A 16,132-nucleotide genomic window follows, 5' to 3' on the forward strand; every position below is an offset into this window, starting at 1 on the left:
CACTTCAATGCTTTCTGAATTGCTGCGCCTGAAATAAAGTTGCCCACAGCCTGCCCACATCAACAGTTAATAGATTTGAGTGTAGGCGTTAATTAGATAAGGATAAAACATTTCAAACTTGCTTTGCAAAAAATTATTTTATCTGACATTTGTTTCTGCACGCTGTCATTTTTAATCTAAATGTATTCCTCACAGGAATATAGTGAGTTAATTCCCGGGACAACAGTGGGTACATTATCCAAAGATTCCGGAAACGTGATTCAGCTGATCGTAGATTCCTATGAGGTATGACTTCCCAAAGCCTTTCCTTTTTCCACAAACTACATGAACCTGCACTGCCTATTTATTTCAGCTTGTCTTTTCTGTCTGCTGTTTACTCTGCACTTCCTTCTATGGGTTACAGTCACCAGGATCATTCCAAAAGGCAGGGAATTTGGTCACATGACCTCTAATAAAGTGGAAGGTCAGCATTCTTAAAGGCCAAGTCCACCTCTCCGACCATGTTTCATACTACCCCCATATTTAGGGTGAAACAGTCACAGTCCGCAGCAGCCCATCCCCGAACCGCTTCCCATGTACTGAATCTAAGGATACTTCTTCTTATTCCTGCAGTCTCCTGTTTTTTTTAATTAGCATGGCTGTGCATGGCTCTGCCCACACCATCCATTTACAGAGATCTGTAAATAGAGAGCCTACAAGTTCCTTTTTCCACTGTGCCAAAGGGACTTGAAGATTTCAAATGAGCTCAAGGTGTCACCACACTCATCTCCAAGTGGAACTAACCTTTAATGGCTGTATCTCTCCTTCAACAAGGATCATGTGGCCAAATATGTAGTAGATTCCAGAGATGTGGTTTCTGAAACTAATGCCGCGTACACACGAGCAGACTTTGTGGCAGACTTTGCCCGGCGGACTTTTCAACAGACTTTGTGAATGAACGGACTTGCCTACACACAATCAACCAAAGTCCGTCGAATTCGTACGTTCAGACGTACGACCGGACTAAAACAAGGAAGTTCATAGCCAGTAGCCAATAGCTGCCCTAGCGTGGCTTTTTGTCCGTCGAACTAGCATACAGACGAGCGGACTTTTCGACCAGACTCGAGTCCGTCGGATAGATTTGAAACATGTTTCAAATCTAAGTCCGTCCAACTTTTGAGAAAACAGTCCGCTGGAGCCCACACACGATCGAATTGTCTGACGAAATCCCGTCCGCCGTGCAAAGTCTGCTGTAAAGCCCGCTCGTGTGTACGCGGCATTAGTATTTCAGGACCACCAATTTATGACTTTAAGGCAGTAGAGTGGAAAGAGTGGTGTGGAGAGAGGTCTTACTTTGGTCATCTTTCGGCTTAATGTTTTCTCACCTGCCAACGTTTTTTTTTCTCTACTTTCTAATTTACTTTGTGTTTTTTTTTCTTCATTTTGTGAGCACAGAAGATTCGATCTAGGGTGGAACTCGAAGTCCGTGATCTTCCCGAGGAGCTGTCGCTCTCATTCAATGCCACTTGCACCAACAATGAGGTCACACCAGGCCTAAAATCCTGCTCAGGGCTCAAGATTGGGGATACTGTGAGTTATATTTCCTCCCTACATTTTTCTTAAAGAAAGATTCTTGACAAAATGTTTGTAGCATTCCAGTTTTATCTACTGATTTCTTAAGCGTTGTTCAGAAAAAAAAAAAAAGAAACAAGAAACTGAGCAGAACATTATTGTAGGCAGATAGGAGCTTTGCTCCCATTTCCCCATCTCTTTCCATTGATGAGAATTAGAAGGGGCACAAAGAAGCTGCCCTATTTTCAGTGTCTGTACCGTCATGGCTCCATCAGACGTCAACTTCTTACACGTACATGCCCCCCCCCAGACAGGGGACAGATGCATTCAAGTTTGGCCACCTTTCCCTAATCGAAGGTAACCACTGGGTTTGCAGATACATGGGAACAGTGACGGTTTCACTCAGCCTGTCATTACTTAAACAGGCTGAGCAGCCACTGGTGTTCGCATAGCTGGAGAAAGCTGCTGACTCTTAATGCTGAAGTCCAATGTATGCATAAATTCACCCGTGTGAAGGAGGCCTCAGAGAGGGATACAGGCACAGGAGCTGTATGATTTATTGTCATGTCTACTAAGTATCTCACTGTACTTTGTTTTACAATCTACTCTTTATACTTCATTGCTCCACATTTTAATCATTCTTAAGTCAGGAAGTGTGCCACATTTTAGTTGAATTAGGAAGATTCTGTGCCTCCCAGTTTCTGCAACAACCGTTGCCCCCATTACTTGTCTTGGTGTCACAGGGAAAGGTAGTGATGAAACCATCCCCCCCCCCCCCCCCCCCGTGGGGTAACAACTAAATACCCCCTTTTGTCCAAAAGTACAAAAAATCTGCCTGAAATTCAGCTTATTTACAACCATCCCTGCCTCAATTCCACTATCAATATACTGTAGATTCCAAAATCAAATAAAATGGTGGTCATGCCTTTTGGATTATGCAAAGCACCATGTCTGCTCACATTATAGTGACACACCTCCCAACCACTTATAAATACAAAACCAGGATGCAGTTAACCCTCTGCTACATATTGTATTCCAAAATGCTTTACTGGCCAATCTATCTGCACCCACATTGCAACTAAACCTAACCCATTTCCTTCGCTGATCAAAGCTCAGAATGCTAGCACAAAATCCTTCAAGAGTGGAGGGCTATATGCTGGTATTAATCCCTTCACACCCACATTACTTTCTTTTTTAAGTGCTAAGGACACATTAACCAGTGCTGAGGACACATTAACCAGTCTTTTAATTTAGGCGTGCTACATATGCCCAAAAATCTTCACAAAAATACTCAGGGTGCACATAGCATGTCCTGTAAGCCTACCCTCGCTTCTGCTCCCTCTGCCACTTTTACCAACCATAAAAGCCAGGACTTGCTAAGTAAATATAGCAGCCTGCGAAAGCTGAGTTCTTTGTCAGAGCTGTATCTAATAGTGATCCTGCTGGATACAGTGACCAGAAACCAGTCAGCATGGTTCCTGATTATGTGATCACTATGATATCATGGCATGTGATCACGTGGCTTTGTTTACAAACAATCTGGTAATGACTGCCTGTGTGTCAGATTTGGCGACCCGTCAGAATGTGTAACGGAAGTGACATTATGTGTCCGCCATCTTGCTACACCCCGCACTCGCCCACAGTAAGGATAGAGTGGGAAGGGGGCAAGCGGACATCTTGTTACACCCACCGTAGTTTTGCATTTTACACTTATTTTTAACTGTAAACTGAGGTTATATAATGAAATACAGTACTAAGAATTCCGTTTGACTGTTTAGATGTTGAATTTTAAAAGCATAGCGGCGAGCCTGCTGATCTCATAGGCTTGCTAATCTGACAGAAGTTCGCTACTTTTAAAATTTGACATCTAAACCGTCAGACGAAGTTGTAAGTACTGTATTTCACTATATAACCTCAGTTTACCCTTAAAAATAAGTGTAAAACATTTCTTCATACCAAAAAAGAAAAATGTCGATTTTGTATTTGTTAAAATTTTCTGAATAAAAATATTGGAAAAAAAAAAAGTGTAAAATGCAAAACTCTGGTGGGTGTAACAAGATGTTGGCTTTCCCCCTTCTCAGTGTATCCTTACTGTGGGCGAGTGCAGGGTGTTGCAAGATGGCGGTGACGAAACATCACTTCCGTTACACATTCGGACGAGTCGCCAAATCTGAGGAAACAGTCAATGCACCTTGCACAGAGAGAAGTGTATTTTGACAGAAGCAATTGGCAGACTATGGCTATTAATGTTAAATGCAACATGTAAAATAAAAGCACAATTAAAAAAAAAAGAGGTTTATAAAAGATTAATATAAGCCGTGAAAAAGAAAAATGCCTTTTTTCCTCCCCTTATAATACAAAATATGAGCGGAGTATTTAGAATACAATGTACCAAACATAGCCATATGTCATTAAAATCAGAGTAGGTAAATTAATCATAGTTATAGTCAAATTAACCAAAGTATATGGATGCTGCTAAACTACAAATACCTGGAGACCTAATGACCTTTCTTCTGGTGAAAATCAGGGACAGACATGCCGCTACTGCTCAGTAGTTGATTTAGGCATAGCAGTGTATTATACATGTTCCCACATCCTGCCAGTTGCTTCACTTGCCGCAAGTTTTTACATGCATGTCTACCTTTACAGTTATCATTTTGGTTTTACTTTTTTATTGGTATAAAATCTGAGCTGGCTGAAACACAAGTCTGATTTTTAGCCTACGTTTAATAGTTCTTCCTATTTTTATTTTTTTTATTTTTATTGGTCTTCTTTTTTTTTTTTTTTTTTTTCCCTGCACAGAGCTCTGTGGTATTTTGTGCTGTTCCTACCTTGCTTACGTTTAGTCACATACCACCCTTATTAAATCATCTAGAACTCTTCTCCATAATTCTGCTTGCTTAGGACACAAGTAAATAAAAAAAATATGTACCAAACACGTGTTTTCCACACACACAAATTCAGTCCATATGTGTCATGGTATTTTTCCTTTAAGCCGTTTTTTTTTTTTTTTTAAATTCTCTCCCATTAATGTGAGATTGAACTGAAAATCTAGTTTGTCTAAGAAAAAAAGAAAAACATTTCCACTTTCAAGACCATCAATATACAAAAAATGTTAGCAACTGATGATCCCTACTTTCTTGTCATTTGTAGGTAATGACATGGGCCAAGCTAAGACTCCACTCCTTCACTTCACCTCATATAATCACATGATCAGCCCCAGTGCACATAGAAGACACATTGCAACCCCCCCCCCATTTCTGTATATATACGGCGTCCTTTGCAACTATCTCCCCAAACACAAAACTCTTATGTTGCCCATAAATGTTATTCAGGCCTTAAAAGTAACAATAAGTTTGTTTGATATTTTTCCTTTTAATTTAAACTAGAATTCTGAGCAACCTAACTAATCTTAAAAATGCTCTCTACCCGTCCTAACACCTATGCTTGCCAACCTGTGTAAGAAAGACGCGTATACCTACCAATTTGCATGCCACTCTGGTTCGTTCATGTGGTGTCCCCTGTGTCAGCCAGCGCCTGGCTACAGGGGAGAGGAGAGAGTGCTCAACAACGGCTGGTAATGACTGAGTGTCACCAATAGGCTTACTATGGCCCATCCATTATCGGCTCTCCCTCCTCTCCCCTGCAGCGGTGCTGAACCGGAGCGGCATAAAAATAGGTCAGTATATTCATCTTTATTACACAGGTTATTAGGCATAGGTGTTAGCTGGGGGGTGGGGGGAGGGAGTATTTTTAAGATCAGTTAGGCTACTTTCACACTGAGGCGTGCGTCGTTTTTAGCGGCGCTAGCGGGGCGGTTTTAACCTTTGCGGGTGGGTTTGCAGCACTGCCCCATTGTTTTCAATGGGAAGGGGCGCTTTAGGAGCGGTAAATACACCGCTCCTACAGCGCTCCAAAGATGCGGCTTGCAGGACTTTTTTAAACGCCCTGCAAGCGCACCGCTCCAGTGTGAAAGCCCTCGGGGCTTTCACACTGGAGTGCATTGAGCGGCTCTTTCGGGGCGCTTTGTAGGCGCTATTTTTAGCACTTTAGCGCCTGCAAAGCGCCTCAGTGTGAGAGGAGCCTTAGGGTTATGCCAGGATTCTAAAGCTCCGTACACACGGGCCAAATACCGGCCTACATCAGCTTGTTAAAAAAAAAATGCCCGACATTCAGCCCGTGTGTATGGCACCTTGTCCGACAGAAGCCGGCCTTTTGGCCAGCTTCTGTTGGATGAGCATGCTGGAAAGCCAGTAGCCAACCAACTTCCAATCAGTGCTCTAAGCCAATAGTCGAGAGCGCTGATCAGAGTGTTCTGGGGGGGGGGGGGTCCCCTTGTCAAAACACAACAGCTCACTGTATTAACTTCAGATAGTTAATACAGCAGCTCCGACCGGAGCTGTCAGTCTTTTTTCGAGTTGAACAAATAATTTGTAATAAAAACAGCTTTGGCATTCTGAAGCTTCCCTCCAACAACTTTGAATATTATTTGATATACTGTGATTCTGTACTTGCCAAATATGCTGCAGAAATCTCCCTCCACTGAGTCTGGCTGCATTCATTTTAAAGTGGATGTAAACCCTGTCCTATACCCAGTGAAGTGAACAGCCTCAGATGATATAAGGGGATGAAACAAATCTCCCTACATAAGTTTTACATGTATATCTGCTGTCTTCAGCTTTCTGCATTCTTTAGAAAGTGCACATTGTGTTAGAAATCTTTCTTCCAGTTTCATGAGTGGGTGTGGAGTCTGGGCTTACACTGCGTCACAGCAGATTGGAGGAAAGGCACACACCTCCCTCCACATAGGCAGAGGAACGAAGAAACTTGCAGAGCTGTACTATGAATAGACAAGCTCTCTTCTTATCTATCTCTAAGTTCCCTCCCCTACACAGATTTCCAGCTGCTTTTATCTCCTGTGTCAGAGAACTTGTCAGAAGTTATCATGCTGATACCAGAGGAAAGGAGCAGCAGAAAGACACTGGACTTAGAGGTTTGGAAGGAGATAAGTAAACACTGCAGATATATGTGCCAAGGTCAGATTTCATGAATGGGGTTTACAACCACTTTAACTGTGGGCAGCTGAAGCTGCTGCCTGTTCACTTCCAGGATTTACACATACACCAAGGCACACCTCCAGCTCTGCAGCCCCGTAGCTCTCATTGGCCCTCTTATGACTCATCCCCCCTTCCTTCCTGGCAAACTCTCATGAGATATATATAAAACAAATGTAGATGTGGCGCTGTTCTAGTGGAGTGAATGTTTGATAATAGAACCACCGTATTATACCTTGTGTAGTCTTCCAGACTAGGTGTGGAAACTGGATAGTTTAAATTGTGTATATTATAAATTAGTAGCAAATGCCTCGAACCTTGTGTGTGTGCACATATATCACGGTGTGGTACTACAAACTTATGGTGTCCATTAGCAGTTGGACTAATTCAAACGAAAAAATGGGTGAATGAATAAAGAAATAAAAGAAAAAGGAAACAGCATGTGTTACAGCCTCTGTCACCCAGTTTGCAGTGGATTTTGGATGTCTAGATTGTGTTACAACCTCTGGCGGCTGCTTGACAGTGTAGTTTCAATGACCAGAGAATATGCTTCAGTGTGTATTGTTTGTCTTCTTATATGGCAAAGTGACTTGTGCTCAGAAAGAGTCAGTCCTTATTGAAAGACAATATTATTTAAAGATCTTCTTATTCAGGTGCTGGCTTGGTGATAGTGCTTCTTAATCGTGCTCCTAATGTGCATACACTCACCGTATAGCCTCACCCCTGCAGGGGTATTACGCGGTCACAGTGTCTGCCACTGTGTAGCAACCCTTGGCAGCTCTGGTCCGTGTTTTAAATGTTGTCTAGCGACTTTTAGTGTGTTCAACATGTGAAAGAGAAGGGATGCCCATAGCGTAAAGCCGTTTTTAAAAAGTTTATTTTATACATAAGCAAAGATGGTACTCACATTTTAAAGATTAGTGTAAGCATGAAAGGATAAAAACCGTCAAAATAGCCTGTGTTCGTCTGAATGGGGGTGACGCAAGATGTTAGTAAAACCCCGCGCTACGCGTTTCGTCATTGGATGTCCAATGGGTCGCAAAATGTCAAGCATTTTTCTGCAGCAGAGAATGACATTTTGTGACCTGACTTTGGGGCCCCATATCTTGGGGCCACTTGGTGCTAGGAACCCCAAATTTACATATGTTGTAGTGCTAGTTGCCCCAAAGTCGGGTCGCAAAATGTCATTCTCTGCTGCAGTTTACCATCATATTTCTGTGTTTTCTGGTCCTAAAAATAGGGTTCCTTTAAAAACACTTATAAACACAAATGTGGCTAAACGCGGGTACCGGCATTTAGCCACGTTTGGCGTCTGAAACATGGAAAATTTTGCGTCTGAACCCATTTTTTTTCTTCTGGAAAAACGAGGTTAAACGCAACTGCCTAAAAACGGCAAAAAACTAGACTGTGTACATAGACACATAGGATAACATTGAATGAGTTCAGGGGCAGTTGAAAAAAGTGTCCAACTGCCTCTGAACACGTGTTTAACAGCGTCTTGTGTGCATGAGGCCTTAGGCTCGGTTCACACTACCGCGACTTGGGATCCGACTTGTAAGCCCTCAAGTCGCCCCAAGTCGCCCCAGAAAGAGATTCACATTACAGTGCATGGGAGCGTCTTAATAGACACTACTGAAGTCGCTCCGACTTCAGAGCGTACTCCCTGTACTACTTGGATCCGACTTTGATCCGACTTCAGCCTATTGACTATCATTGAAGTCGGATCGCCGTCTCGCATGATCCGACTTCGGCATGCGACTTGTGCTCAAATGATCTTGAGGGGAACTCCGCGCCAAATTTTAAATAAAAATCCGGCATGGGTTCCCCCTCCAGGGGCATACCAGGCCCTTGGGTCTGGTATGGACCTTGAGGAGAACCCCCTACGCCGAAAAAAACGGCGTGGGGGGGTCCCCCCCAATCCATACCAGACCCTTATCCGAGCACGCAGCCCGGCCGGACAGGAATGGGGGTGGGGACGAGCGAGCGCCCCCCCCCCTCCTGAACCGTACCAGGCCGCATGCCCTCAACATGGGGGGTTTGGTGCCTTGGGGGAGGGGGGCGCGCTGCGGCCCCCCCCACCCCAAAGCACCTTGTCCCCATGTTGATGAGGACAAGGGCCTCTTCCCGACAACCCTGGCCGTTGGTTGTCGGGGTCTGCGGGCGGGGGGCTTATCGGAATCTGGGAGCCCCCTTTAATAAGGGGGCCCCCAGATCCCGGCCCCCCACCCTATGTGAATAGGTATGGGGTACATGGTACCCCTACCCATTCACCTTGGGGAAAAAAGCGTCAATAAAAAACACAGTACACAGGTATTTAAAATAATTTATTAGGCAGCTCCGGGATCTTCTTCCGACTCCGGGGGTCTCTCCGGCGTCTTCTCCCGGTGTCCGCATCTTCTGCCGGCTCCACCGCTATCTTCTGGCGCTCTTTTGCCAGCGGTGGTCCGGACCTCTGGATCATCTTCTTCCCTCTTCTCTTCCAGAGATGTTGACACGACGCTCTCCCCAGCCAGAATGGTTTCTGTGCGCTCTGCAAGGGACTTATATAGGCCGTGACCCCGCCCCCTTATGCCGTCACAGTCCCTGGGCATGCTGGGTCTGTGACGTTTTAGGAGGCGTGGTCACCGGGTGATGACCACGCCCCCTTATGACGGCACAGCCCCAGCATGCCCTGGGACAGTGACCTCATAAGGGGGCGGGGTCACCGCCTATATAAGTCCGTTGCGGAGCGTTCATAGACCATTCCAGCTGGAGAGAGCGTCGTGTCAACATCTTTGGAAGAAAAGAAGAAGGCAGAAGTCCGGACCACCGCTAGCAATTGAGCTGCAGAAGATAGCGGAGGAGCCGGCAGAAGATGCGGACACCGGGAGGAGACGGCGGAGAGACCCCCGAAGTCGGAAGAGGACCCCCGAAGTCAGGAGAAGATCCCGGAGCTGCCTAATAAATTATTTTAAAAAACCTGTGTACTGTTTGTTTTATTGACGCTTTTTTCCCCTAGGTGAATGGGTAGGGGTACCATGTACCCCATACTCATTCACATAGGGTGGGGGGCCGGGATCTGGGGGCCCCCTTATTAAAGGGGGCTCCCAGATTCCGATAAGCCCCCCGCCCGCAGACCCCGACAACCAACGGCCAGGGTTGTCGGGAAGAGGCCCTTGTCCTCATCAACATGGGGACAAGGTGCTTTGGGGTGGGGGGGGCCGCAGCGCGCCCCCCTCCCCCAAGGCACCAACCCCCCCATGTTGAGGGCATGCGGCCTGGTACGGCTCAGGAGGGGGGGGGGCGCTCGCTCGTCCCCACCCCCATTCCTGTCCGGCCGGGCTGCGTGCTCGGATAAGGGTCTGGTATGGATTGCGGGGACCCCCCACGCCATCCTTTCGGCGTAGGGGGGTTCCCCTCAAGGGGGGGGAACCCATGCCGGATTTTTATTTAAAATTTGGCGCGGAGTTCCCCCTTAGGCGGGGATCCAAGTCGGATCCCCGTTCATTGAAAGTCGGATCCACAAGTCGTGTTGAAGTCGGGTTAAAGTCGCGTTGCAAAGTCGCGTTGAAGTCGTGTTGCCCCTGTGTGAATCGAGCCTTAGAGAGAGAGCTGTGCATGATGTCATAAGCCTAGGCTAATGACCAGACAAGAAACAGGAAGTGGGCTGTATAAGGTATTTACTGGCAGAAAAAAAATGTTTTACTATCCAAAGTTAAAACAACAAGGGCTGAGGATTTAATAGATGGAAAGTTGAAAAAATGACTGAGACCCAGTTCACACAGGGGCGACTTGTCAGGCAACATAGCTGCCTGACAAGTCGCGTTCCGTTCTGTACAACGGAACTGTTCTAATGGGAGCGACTCAAGTCGCTCCCACTTAGAAAAAGGTTCCTGTACTACTTTTGGGGCGACTTCAGGCAACTTGCATTGACTTCTATACAGAAGTAATTTTGCAAGTCGCCGCTGAAGTCGTGTGCAGGTTGCCTCTGTGAGTCGCGCTGCAAGTCGTGCTGCCCCTGTGTGAACCGGCTCTGAAGGTCCACTTTAAGGATCATGTCTGCCAGAAATTGAAGCTACAAAGTATGCATTACGATTTGTAAACAATCGTTTTTAGCAAACACAGGATTTTTTGTCCTTGTGTAAAATCCATTTAAATTCCACAAAATTGCTCTTCGTTTTGTTGAGTTAAATGATCAGGTCAGGTTCAAAAGAGAAGTATGTTTTTTTTTTTTGTTTCATATTTACCTAGGTGGATGGAGCATCAGACCGTCTCTGCACTGAGAACTGAGCCACCAAACATCGCCGATGGCTCGGTTCTCATTCCTCCCCAAGCAGAGAGATGCCGCCTGTCAGTCAGCATCTCTCCTGCTCTGATCCTCTACGCTCATTGGAGCGATGAGCTGTGGAGGGGCGGGGAGCGGCCATCTCAGCGGCTTGCTGAGACTGCCATCGATCAAGGCAGCTGGCGGATCAAAACTTTGGAAGTTGGAATGACGCACTGCCTCGACTGATGGCAGTGACGTCAGCAGAGAGCGGACTTGAGACCGCTCTACGCTGAAAATGGGCCACAGGAGTGAAAAACGAATTGCACTCCTGTGACCCAGAGGAGAAGCCCAGCCTAAAAAGGTCAGGCTGGACTTCTCCTTTAAGCAAAATACCTTTTGAAACAACTGAATCTGTTATCTATGGTTTGTTTATTTCTACCTACGTGGTCAGCATATCAATCTGATTGTACATTATTTATACAACTTTATTTTATTAATGACTATATAGTGTGAGTTCCAAACCTTAAAAAAATAAGATTCAATTGATATCCCCTTATACTACATAGCTGCCGCCAAATCCAATGGAGAGTGTAATCTTTGCATCTGGGTTTGGTGCAGAATTTTACTAGGGATGCCTGCAATTTGAGCTCAAGCTCTGTGGAGAAATTTGGGAAAGAATTAATTGGAGAGAATTATATTTAAAGTGATACTAAAGCCTTGGGTTTTTTTTGTTAAAAAATAACAAACATGTTATACTTACCTGCTCTGTGTATTGGTTTTGCACAGAGCAGCCCAAATCCTCCTCCTCTAAGGTCCCTCATCGGCTCCTCTGGCCCTTCCCTCCTGCCGAGTGCCCCCACAGCAAGCAGCTTGCTATGAGGGACACTGAAGCCGAGCTGCAGCTCAGTGTGTCTATTCAGACACGGAGAGACATGGCCCCACCCCATCTCTCTCCTCATTGGCTCACTGACATTGATTGACAGCAGGGGGAGCCAATATCGCCGCACTGCCATCTCAGCCAACGAGGAGGGGAGTCCTGGGAGGCCAAGACACTCCTGCAACTTTGCTGGATCGAGATGGGCTCAGGTAAGTATTGGGGGGGCTGAGGGGGGCTGCAGCACACAGAATACTTTTTATTTTAATGCATAAAAAAAAAAAAACCTTCTGACTTTACAACCACTTTAAATTAAAAAAAAACAAACTTTTTTTTTTCTAGTTTTTTTAGTTTTGGATAGTGTGGAGAGGGATTAGAACACCTGTCAGGTTTTTATTGTGGACTGTGCCCCCATTGGAGAGAATCACCCTCTCTATATGTTCTGTTTACCATTATCAACGAAAGTGACAGTGAATGAAAATGTCAGGTTTTGGGTTGTCACCAGGAACAGAGGGGAAGTCTTCCAATAAGGACACTAATTCTGGTGACAACCAGGGATTCCCCCAATTTTCTCTAAATTCATGTTGTGTCTACAGGACAGAAAATGGAGGAAAATCTCCTCTACAAATAGATTTGTGTTAACTTTTTATATATCAATCAAGAAGGAAGAGTTTCCCTTTAAGCACACATGCCCTTTTCCCAAATTCTGCTAAATTTGCACACAATCGCTTGCGGTTACATGTGTATTTTAACTCTCTTTATATATTTTTGTAGCTGTTTCCACATGAGTGCAGCTTACACGCATGTACACATGTTTCTTGTTATCTACATCCTGCTAATGACAGGCCAGGAACATCTTTGTTTCAAAACAAGCACATGGTGTCAGATCTGATTTATCTAAGGCACTGACAAGAATCAAATGTTCTGTTTGTGGCTAAATGATTCAGACTGTTCTATTTCCAGGGCTGATCACTTATAATGATAAATTTACCCTGAGCAGAGTGAAGGGATGGGTAAACCATAGCAACAGAGGGAAAACATATGTATTCAAAATCCTGATTGCTAGAGCAGGTCAGATGATAAAAGCTAATATCTGACTGGTGGATAGAGCAACAACACTAATTTGTAGAGGTTGTTTGCAAACATCTAAAGTCTATTTGCACCATTGTGTAAAGTCTTGGATTTCCTTTCATGCATTCTCAACAGCTCTTTTTAGAATTCTGGCATGACTTCCCCCACCCCCCCCCCCCTCCCAACCACTTTACTGACCCCTGCCTCAGTAAGAAAACACTAACCACGTAGTTCAAAATGGACTTGGACTAAAAATGTGACTTTTGTACTCACTGGGGTTGATTTACTAAAACTGCAGAGTACAAAATCTGGTGCAGCTGTGCATAATAGTCCATTGAGGGACACAGGAATTCTTAGGCCATCAGGTTACACTGCCGCCTACAGAAGGGAAAAAAACTTCTCTTCTAGCATAAAGCTGAGACATGATGCTTGTGGGCGGAGTTAAACTGGGCCAACATTTAATTTGTCAGTGTCAATTCCTCCTGTAGGCGGCAGTATAACCTGACAGTGCTTAGACTGTCCTGCGTCACTCGATGGACAAAAAATAAATAAGGATTTGCTATGTTACCGGGAACATCCAGAATTGTTAATTGTGCATAAGCAGTACCCTGAAAGATTAACTTTTATTTTTAATTCTTCCTGGAAAATAGCAGTGCGCTTCCTGTGACTAGACACACGTGTGCCTTGAACCTCATAGCTGTATACCTACATCATCTAGATCATCTAAGACACTGTTCTTTTGACTGCTAGTCTTAACAGATTTGGAGAGAGATTTGGTGTTGGCATTACTTTGCTGCTTACTGTTCTTCTTGTTAGAGAGGAAGGTGCACCTGATTACTTGCAGTGCAAAGATCCCCCTGCTTCTGCAGGACTGCACTTTCTTCAACTCTCATGCTGCTGTTTTGAATATTGCACCACTGGTCATCAGATCACCGGTCATCAGAGGGCAACTAACTCTGATATGAGGCTGGTTATGTCTTTTCTCCTCTGCTTGCCTTTTTGGGCACAGCTTCCACAGTTCAGGTCCTATTTAATGGCCAATGTTTTCCCGGAATGTTACATCCACCATGTATTTTATATGATCATTTCTTGCTAAGAGCTATGGTGCACTAAAGGCAAACTATAAACGTTTCACAAACTTGGGCACAATCTTTGGGCAACTGACAGTGAGCATATGAGGAAAAATGCAGAGGTTGCATTCTGCTTAAACCCAAGTCAAAATGATCAGTAGGGAAAAGGAAATTATATGTAAACCTAGACTTTTCTTGAGCATGTTGAACATAGTCCCACCTCTTGAGCTTCTGAGTTGGTCATTAAAGCCAATTTCCAGGCTTGTTTGCCCACACCATTTGCCCCCTTCCTCCCTTTGGAACACTTTTGTAATTATTAAAAAAAAGAAAATTTCAATACCTACCATCTTTACACCAATGTTCAGGTTTAATGATGTTACGAGTCCCCTTCACCCGCTTTTTTTCCCTAGTGGTGGGTGGATCCTAAATTTTGCAGAGAGTGGCGCCATATGTTATTACTGTACTGTGAGTCCAGGGCATGGGGCTAAGCCTTGACACCCTGGGCTTACATGAAGTGGGCTAAACAATGCTAGATATCATGACTAGGGTAGCTAAGAGCTAACCATCCACTTACCACACTTACCACATCCCTTTATCCTTGAAACCTTTATATCCCCTTTTACTTGTAATCAAAAACCACTCGACAACTGAGGTGGGGTAAAATGGCCGAAACTACCTTTTGTTAACAACAACTTTAATTAAATAACCAACATAATATTTAACTACTCAAAACCAGATATAATTATTTTGAGATCCTTGACGGTACCGATATACCCATACCATTATTGTGTCAAAGGCACCAGCTAACCGAGTTGCCACCCCAGCCCCGACCTATTGACTCAGGGCCTAAAACCCAGCTGATCTCATCCACCCAGGGTTCTTACCGCTACCTGGTCACTCCACAGTGAACCGTTTCCACTCGAGGATACCATACCTGAGATGGTTCCCCACCGTTTTACCCAGTGCACCGAATTATACCGCCATCAAGGAGCCCAAAAAACGCCATCATAGAACACAAACACCATAACATATGAAACATACAAATAGGGGCGGGCGGGAGGGACGTTCTTCCACTCCTCGATTCACAGACTGTTGAGGCTCCACCCCTACTCTGCAGTTACTGTCGTTAAGCTCCCCCCAGCTCCCTTCCTCTACAACCAATGGGGTAGCATCTTAGCTTCCATCCACTTTTGTTAATCCACTCATTCTTGTATACCCTTATCATCCTGTCATGTCTCTCCTTCGCTGACTGCTTTCCTGTTCAGCTAGAGCAAGATCCTGGAGCTAAAGCAGTGAGTCTGTGGGGGACAGAGACAGAGAGACAGGCTGCACTGGGGGCTAGAATATGTAAGGTGGACTTGGATCTTAAGGCCAGCCATGACAATAACGGATAAACATAGAAGCTCCAAGCGATGTGAAGCTCCACTTTTATAGGAAAATTGTAGATTTGCAAAAAAAAATAGCTGACAATATATCTGTATTTACTGGTTAGTTTCAGCTGCCCGGATTTGTTACACTTTGAACTGGCTTATAAATCACTTACTGCAGCTAAATACTCCAGTTTATACTGACAAAGCCAGGATACTATAAACAGACTGCAACACTACAGTGTTCAAAACCACAAACCGATCTCCTAAAACAGAAAGATGTCTTCTAGGGATAAACGAAATATTGGCAACCTCTATGCACATGATTTGCCAAAGGCAAGGATTCTTGGCAAGTATGGGGATGTAACTTGTATAAAACTGAAAAGCCAAACCCAGAGAGTTAGGTAGGATTGTCATTGTGATGTTTATTTTTTATGCTGTAGTTTATGCTTATACAATATGTTTGTCATGTTGTGAGAAGCATTTGTGTGTATGGTGGATACAGAGATGAGTGATGGGGAAAAATCTGCTTCACCCATGTCCCATGTCCCAGACAGTGCATTCAGAGATATTCCCAGGACCTCCAGTTGAAAAAGAGGCCTCTTGGTAGATGTAACTAATTATTTATGCCTAACAGTGACTTTTTGATGCATAGAAGGTTTTGATTATGTCACTGTCTGGTGAACTAGGAAAGCAACATGTAAACTCAAAAACGGGCAAATCAGTTAGCAGACCTTAGTGATTTTTGTATTTCTAGGGAGAGTAGATGTAGGAATTTTGGCCTAAATGGGTATAGTCATAGTCTAAAGCCATAAATTAATACATTTTTTCTACTGTATTCTGCCAGCAGGGAAGGTGCAGGGAGCCTTACCAGTCAGCAGAATACAATCAATACAGCT

The 16,132-nt window shown here is 44.6% G+C and overlaps 1 protein-coding gene across 1 annotated transcript in view; it reads left to right on the forward strand.

Annotated features, from left to right (window-relative positions):
* Positions 1-16,132, forward strand: part of ITGB3 (integrin subunit beta 3) — a 135,877-nt gene that overhangs the window by 67,032 nt on the left and 52,713 nt on the right. Inside the window, exons 8-9 of the mRNA XM_073607661.1 lie at positions 196-285; positions 1,435-1,569. Of these exons, the coding sequence (XP_073463762.1) occupies positions 196-285; positions 1,435-1,569 (225 nt within the window). The remainder of the gene's footprint in view (positions 1-195; positions 286-1,434; positions 1,570-16,132) is intronic.

This window comes from Aquarana catesbeiana, linkage group LG12 (genome assembly GCF_042186555.1).
Source record: "Aquarana catesbeiana isolate 2022-GZ linkage group LG12, ASM4218655v1, whole genome shotgun sequence".
Classification (NCBI taxonomy): Eukaryota; Metazoa; Chordata; class Amphibia; order Anura; family Ranidae; genus Aquarana; species Aquarana catesbeiana.